This window comes from Brassica napus, chromosome C9 (genome assembly GCF_020379485.1).
Source record: "Brassica napus cultivar Da-Ae chromosome C9, Da-Ae, whole genome shotgun sequence".
Lineage (NCBI taxonomy): Eukaryota > Viridiplantae > Streptophyta > Magnoliopsida > Brassicales > Brassicaceae > Brassica > Brassica napus.
In genome coordinates, this window is record NC_063452.1 from 22,630,820 (window position 1) to 22,639,227 (window position 8,408).

Sequence of the window (8,408 nt, forward strand, 5' to 3'; positions counted from 1 at the left end):
GGATTCCCCTTCGCCCCATAGTTCCAACCATACATCTCCCTCTGCTGCACCCGCTCATGCTCCTCTCGCTCCCGCTGCTGCATCCGCTCCTGTTCCTCCGGGTCCTCCGGGAGTGATGAGGGTTGCGGAGTTGGTTCAACAGCCCGGTCGTGACCATCTTCCGTATCTCACTCCGTATCCACATGGACGGGGTCAAACATGGTAATTAAACATTTTTTTTTCTTAAATTTGGATTCATTATTAACCGTTTGTTCTTTTAATAAGGTCAACCGATCCGGGAACGGGATCAGCGCATGGATCAACCGTATGATGTACTCGGCCCTCGACAGTGGACATCCGACTTTCACTCACTTCCCAACCGACAAGCAGGTTCTGTGGTTTCGTCAGTTTGCGGTAAGTATTCTAATTTTTTACTTATATTTTTAATCTTTAATATAAATTTTCTACTAATTGTGTTTTTTTTTCAGCAAGAGTTCAACTGGAATTCCGATGAGACGCTCTTTATCTATCACCACTTCGTCCATAAAGTAATGGACAACTATGGGAAGCAGATCCACGAGTGGAAGAAGAAGTGGGAAATCAATAATGTTCGATTTAATTTATTAAACAATTTTTTAATTTATTAAACTATTTTTTAATTTATTAAACTTTTTTTTTTTTTAATTAAAGGTCCCAAAGTCGATGAACGACACGGTCTGGAAGGAGTTGTGTGCGCATTGGGATAAGGAGGAGACGAAAGAAACTTCTTCCACCAACTCCACAACCGCAGGAGCGACCGTAAAGGGAAGGGCATCTACAAGCATAACTTGGGTGCTCAATCTATTGCCACTCTCGGAGATCGCATGGTAAGTTCAACCGCTTTTTCTTCAATTATTTGAGTTTCAGAATTTAAATTTATTGTGCATTTCTTCTAATTTCTAATGTTTCTTTAATTTAATGTTTTTTTTCAAGGCGGAAGAAAATGATGGCGAGCCGGTCGATGATCTCGCCCTAATGAGGAGGGCGTATACCAACAAGAAGACCGGCCAGATTGATGACGGTCTTGTGAGGGACGTGGTCGACCTGGTCCAAACTCAGGTGGTAGACGAAGTGTCTCAGCTTCAAACCGAGGATGACGGTTCGACGGCTTCGACCAACTTGTCCCGGTTTCGAATCAACGAAATCGTTGAATCCGTAAGTTCTTTTTTTTTAAGTTCAATTCATTTATTTCTTGGTTTAAATTTCTAAATTTGGATTTTTTCTATTCAGTCGGTTCCAAAGAAGAAGGGACGTTTGTTCGGTTTGGGTCGTCGCACCCGGTCGGTTCCTCCTTCTTCTGCACCACCGCCCTTTGTTGATCCAGAAGTACTTACGGCTCAGTTGAAGGACAAAGATGATCGAATATCTTTGTTGGAGACCCAGATGGCGGCTCAACAGGCGGGCTATGAGGCACAGAGGAGGCTGAACCAGCAAATGATGGAGATGATGCAGAGGATGTACCCGAACGAGGTGTTCCCGGACATGCCAGACCCGTAGTTTTTTTTCCCCAATCTCGGATGTTTTATTTTTATTTGTGAAACTTTGAATATTAATTAGTATGATTTCAATTTTACTTTTAATTTCATATTTTCGAATTTAAATTTCAGAAATTTTATTTTTTCAAAAAAATTAATATTTTTTACATTCCGAGGAAATTAATTATATTTTTCACTACATCGATCGATGCGTTTTTGAACAAAAACGCATCGATCGATCCGTTTTTTTTTTTAAATATAGCGAGGGACATTTCCCTCGGAATTTTCCGAGGGACAACTCCCTCGGAAAATTCCGAGGAACGGATCCCTCGGAATATACCGAGGGAACAGTTCCTCGGAATAAACCGAGGAAAAAGTCCGTCGGTATACTCCTATCGATCGATGTATATATGTCCAAACACGCATCGATCGATGAACTTCCGAGGAATTATCCCGACGAAGTTCTACCTCGGTATATTCCGAGGACTTTTCCGACAAACAAGGGATCCTCGGAATTTCCTCGGAAATTTATTTCCTCGGAATTCCGTCGGAAAATTCCGAGGGATTTCAGAGGAAAAAAGAAATTCCGAGGAATTATTTCCGACGACGTGTTTCGTCGGAATTGCGTCGGAATAACGATATTCCGACGAAATTCCGACGATTTTTTCCCTCAGAATCCTTGATGTTTTCTTGTAGTGCATTATCTAGTACATGGGCGTGAGATCACTTGTTTTGGACACTGATCCATTCAGTCCAAAGGTGGACAATAAAGAAGTCCATTTAGTCTTGAGATGGACGATGTAGAAATCTTGTTTTAGACACTGATCTGATTGGTCCATAAGAAGGACGATGAAGAAGCCTTTGATTTTGGTTTATTTTATACTAACCAGCCCAAAGAGGGGTTATTTAGTTTTGTTGATTTGTTTTCAGACAGGTTATATTTTACACATGGTGGTACACGCATATCACAGCAACATCATCCAAGATTTTGTGTGTGTGTATTTGAGGTCGATGACTCAATATGTTCGATCAGATTGTGGCATGGCCGATGGTAAAGAAGAACCAACTATCATGTTCGAGGACGAAGCATATTCTGCCCAAGATCTTCATCACCCACAGATTGCAGAAAATTGGAGAGGTCCAATGGACCTTCAGTAATGTCCAAATCAGGGGGAGTAATGTGTGTTGTACTCTTTTTCCTTCACCGTGGTTTTGTCCCAGTTGGGTTTTCCTGATAAGGTTTTAATGAGGCAACACTAAAGCACATTACAAGCTCTAAATGGTTATGGCATCCATGGGGGAGTGTTATGAACCAGATTGTGGATTGCTCATAACCAAGAGATTATGATTTGTAATTTTTCCATTTATCTATGACGGTGTAATCTCCTATATAAGGAACCTCTATGTTATGAATAAAGATAGATTTTTCCATTACATTTATGATAAAAAGAAGACATAAAACCATATGATAATAACTCTGTTCAAAAATGCGGCCGAGTAGCCGCAAACACGGCCGTCAAAACGCTACTTGGATGCCAAGCGTATTTAGGCCAATTCGCTATGAAAAATCGGCAAATTAATAATCGACCGCTTAATCACGTTAGGCAATTTGAATCGGATTAATCACCGATTAATTTTAATATTATAAGAAGTTAGGCCCAATCAAAGTGGGTTCACTCTTATCTTAAGATTGAATGATTTTAACTGAGAGGGAGGTCATATATTTATTTATAGTGTCTATGAACGTTTATTACTTCCTCCATGTACTGAGGTATAATCATAATAACACAAAAGAAAAAGGTATTTTAGAATACCTCAGTTTATGTATATATAGTAGAAGAACTCAATAAATTAATTTGAGACAACCTTAAGTTTATGCTAATTAAAAAAAGATCATGCTTAGGTGTAATTTAATTAGGATGAAAATTTACTTTACGTGACAGTTTAAAAATCAATTGAAAAAAAATTGGTTCAAATTCAATTACTAAGGAACATTATATTAACCCAAAATATAAAAACGTGTATTCTTTTCTTAAATAAAAGCTACAGAATTACCTAATATAATTAATATATATGACAATTAATGACTATGAATAATAAATATTTGATAACAATTGTTGCATCATTATTCATTTTTGTTTAATTTTATATTATTAAAAAAATTAAACAATCACATTAACCAAATAATAAAAAAATAGATTTTTTCTTATATGTTATATTTTGATTTTTTTAAATGACTTTAAATTACAAAAAAAAAGAGGAACCTTTATATGCTATATTTTAAAATTTTTAAAACAACTTTAAATTACAAAAATGAGAAAACCTTATATGTCATATTTTTCTTATATGTTAGTTTTTTTTTCTTATATGTTATATTTTGAATTTTTTAAAACGACTTTAAATTATAAAAATGTAAATTTTCATTAAGCATACGACTAAAAGCATTAAAATGACATGCATCAATTCGATGGTTGATCTGAAATCTTTCAAAACCATATGGAATATAAATGTCAAAATAATTAAACTGTGGAAATAGTACTGTTCATTTTTTTCAAGAATGTGTTCAGTGGAAAAAAATAAGGTTTTTGTGTCATTATTTGTTTAATGTCCAATCCGATCAACCTATGATATATTAATTATAGTTTAGTTCTACAATTTTTAATAAAAATTGATCCGGTCCATCAAAAAAAAATTATATAACAACAACAAAAAACATTGTATATGTATAAATAAAATGATCAAATATATAAAAACATTGTCGATAATATATACAAATAAACTTTTTTTGCGCAGGTTTTATCATAGTTTGGTACTAATTTCAAAGCTTTTAAGAGGTAAACAATTTGATCCAAAAAAAAAAATTAAGAGGTAAACAATTAATGTATGATGTTTAATTAAGTACGAAGTGGTTGTATAACTTGTATTCCTTCAATAAATGGTTGGACATATCGAATAATTGCCGCAGATTATATCGATGGTAGATCCATACCAAATGAGCATATAACCCAAACTGTCTGTAATAGCCCACCTCACACACAACAGAAGGACGAGCCAAGCATCTTGACTTGAACTTTAAGCAACCCTTCTGCGCTTTTCAGTATTTATACTAAGTAGCTTAATTATGTGGTTTAATCATCAAATGAAACAATGTAACTAAAGACTCGTTCAATGCAAGTTAAAACAATCACACACACACACACACAACTAACAAAAACTCATTTCTAATTTAAGTAAATCAATCCTTAGCACACTACACACTCACTTTCTCACCATATTTCATCCCAAAAAAAAAACCGAAAATCCAGAAATTTAGAAACCAAAATAACATTCCAGTTTTTGAATACCTACGGCGGAGATATACATTCTCTGACACTCTTTTCTTCAATGCTGCCGAAACCGATCGGACCAAACACAACTCTTGAATCTCGGCCGCCACATCATTACAATAACCCACAACTAGTGGTAATCATCCTCCTCGTCCTCTTCATCGGTTTCTTCGCTCTATGTTGCTGCAAATGTTTCTTCCACACTCTCTCACAAGCTTGGGATCGCCTTCACAGCAACGGACCACCCGAAAATCAAATCCAGTCACAACAAGAAACCGACGGTCAACCACCGGTTAACCCCGGTTTAGAGCAACAAATCATACAATCCTTCCCATTATTCCCATTCTCCTCAGTCAAAAATCTCCGAGAAGATAAACACGGACTAGAATGCGCGATTTGTCTTCTTGAATTCGAAGAAGAACACGTCCTTCTCCGACTCTTAACAAATTGTTACCATGTTTTTCATCAAGAATGCATCGACCGCTGGCTTGAATCTAACAAAACATGCCCTGTTTGTCGCCGGAACTTGGATCCAACCGCGCCTGAAAACATCAAAGAGCTGATTATTGAAGTCATACACGAAAACAGCAACGGAAACCAAGATCAAACGTCAACATCAAACGAGGTTTTGCTATCGAGACAGAGTAACGAGGTAAAGATGGAGTCCTTACCGGATAAATTTTCGAGATCGAAGACGACGGGTCACTCGATAGTGAGGAATAAACCGGAGGAGGAAGACCGGTTTACTTTGAGATTACCGGATCATGTTAAGATCAAGGTAACGAGAAGACATAATAATAACCAAACAGAGAGTTGTATTTCGTTTGGTGAGCTTATGAGAAACAGAGAAGGCCGGTTTGGTGAACTCTCTGGTCAATCGCTTGTACCGGAATCAGAAAATTAAAGAACATTTTAAATTTTATTTTGTTCGTTAACTCTAAAAAGGAATTTTTCATATATGTTAACATCCGTGATCCTACACTCTGCTAGGGAAATACGGAGAAGCGTTTCTGATTCTACACTCGGAGTATGATGTTACGTACACCACAATGCTTAAAACTGTATTTCAAGACCAAGATGATTTAGAAAGGGCTTAAGATATTCTTGAAAAAAAAACTAATTTTTGAAGTTTGAACCTTCTCTGTAGAACTTTTTACTATAGGAGGGTATCTGTTACACTCTAAGACGTGTACAAATCTGACAATAACAGTTTATACTCTTCGTCCTCTTTGTTGTTCTTGTCTTTCTTTTTCTTGGACTTTGTAAATTCGTACACACTTTTCTTGATCTCTGTATATAGATACACTTGCTTCCCAGCAGAATGTTGTCAAAAAGCTTACAAAAAGGAGAAAGTAGACGAGGATTATAAAGATCCTCCCACCACATTTGTTGAGACAATACCTTTTTGGGCACCTCAGATTTCAACTTGCTAAATCTATGCTTCATGGATCGATAATGGCAATGTTAGTGACCTAGGTGGAGTCTTAAGGATCAAATGAACAGAAGCCTCTCGGCCTTACACACTAAGATGGAAGCACTACTATGTGCAGCTTCATGCATGAGAGACATGATGATTTCTTAGGTCTATTTTGAAAACGGATTGCTCAGATCTAGTAGATATGACTACGAGTCCGATGGACTGACCAGTCTTAGCTTTGGAGATTGATGTGTTCCAGAATCTACAGGATAATTTTGAGAGCGTGAGCTTGCTTCACATTTCCATGAGCAAGAATGGCCGGACAGATTCATTAGCGAAAGAAGCTAGGATCAGAGACACTCTTTCTTTTTATATATAGATCAGAAACGGTGAGACGGGAGTTATGTTCGGAAAAACGTCTTGCCTGATCAGAACTTGTAAAATGGACGGCCGACAAAAAAAAAGATACACGAGTACAAAGATTTTTTTGCATGTTTAGAGATGGATGCTTTCAGAGATTTTAAACACTTGTTTGTTTACTATTGCTACGAGTCAGATTAGAGTAGACACGTTTTCTGGGTGTAAAAACATTCACAGGAATCTTTAAGTAAAAACTACATTCGTTGGAACTTGGAAGAAGCAAACAGACATTGTTGCTTGTCAATGAAATTAGGAGATTATAATTTTAATGGGATTAACGAATGAATAGAGACTGGTTTATTAGGTGTGTACTACTTTAGCTTACGTGAAATTTACAAATGACCGTGCAGTTTAGAAGACCCGGTTATCCCAAAATATAAAATCGAACCCAACCTAATTTTACTTTAACATAAACGGCTATGTTAGATTTTTTGTCCGTAGTTGTCTGATTTGTGAAAGTTAACGTTTTTGTTTTTGAGAATCTAACAATATCTACATTTTAACAAAAAAAAAAACATTATCTGCAGAAAAACTGCAGGTGATTAAACTTAAAAGCAATTTATAAAAAATATATAATAAATTTGTATAATCACTGGTTGTGTTTTTTACCTTCATATATAGTTTTTTGTGGTCCTCCTAAGTCCTAATGTGCAAACAAATCTGACAGTATAAGCACAGTCCTTTTTAATTATAAGCATACAGTTGTTACATTATTATTCCCTTTTCTAAATATCATCAATAAAAAATCTTGTGGAGATGTTTATTCAAGAAGTAAATTTAAGATGCAACCGAAGAGTTAAAAACATAGAAATCAAAAAATATTTGAAAGTCAAAGTTATTAGAAAGTGTATAATAAAGTAAAAAATAAATTAAATTATAAATATTTATTAAATTTTTAATAAGCGTGTATACCGTAGAAAATCTTAAAAACAGAAGGAGAATGTTACAGAGAGGCTATGGTAATAAGGGTAACTAAATGTTAAAGAAGTGATGGTCCACAATTTCAAATGATGGTCCATTTCTCTTCAATTCCTACTAGTCATTTTCTCAAACATCAAAAATACAATTATATACATACATAAGAGTATGTGTAGTTATGAATTTTATACACTTGATTGTGGAAGACGATTACATAATTTGTGTAACTTTCATCACTACGATCATATCAAGCTTACTCATTTAATTTACAACTTACCACGAATATATCTGATCGATTGATCTCTCTAAAGTTTATTTTCCTTGTATGAGTATTCAAATGATCTCCATATTTCTTCCGATTAAAATTAGGGTTTTCATTAAGAAGCGAAAAGGATTATGTCTTCGACCAGATAAAAATATGTGAAAACATAATAGTGATTGTGATTATATGCTTGTTTTTTTTCCATCAACTTAAAAAAAATGAAACAAAGAAGGTGATGTCACTACAAGAAAACAGCGGCATACTGAGGGAAAAAAACGTCGGTATGTCGTCGGAATAAGGCTATTCCGACGACATACCGACGAAAAAAGTCGTCGGAAATAACTCTTCGGAAATTCATTTTTCCTTAGAAATCCCTCGGAAATTTCCGACGGAATTCCGAGGAACTGAATTTCCGAGGAAACTCCGAGGACCACTAGATCGTCGGAAAGTTCCTCGGAATATACCGAGGGAGGACTTCCTCGGTATATTCCGAAGAAATTTTTGATGGTCCAATCCTCGGAAGTTCCGACGAAATCTTCCTCGGAATTTGCATCGGGAATTTCCGAGGAACG

General features: G+C 35.8%; 1 protein-coding gene across 1 annotated transcript; it reads left to right on the forward strand.

Annotated features, from left to right (window-relative positions):
* Positions 1–4,189: 4,189 nt before the first annotated feature.
* On the forward strand, positions 4,190–5,776 carry LOC106417959 (RING-H2 finger protein ATL30). The gene has a single exon (XM_013858663.3). The coding sequence runs from the start codon at positions 4,878–4,880 to the stop codon at positions 5,721–5,723; it is 846 nt and encodes a 281-aa protein (XP_013714117.1). The 5' UTR covers positions 4,190–4,877; the 3' UTR covers positions 5,724–5,776.
* The last annotated feature ends 2,632 nt before the right edge of the window (positions 5,777–8,408 follow it).

Bases quoted from the DNA above. Each gene is read 5' to 3' on its own strand.
- LOC106417959 (XM_013858663.3), top strand. From the start codon at position 4,878: ATGCTGCCGAAACCGATCGGACCAAACACAACTCTTGAATCTCGGCCG.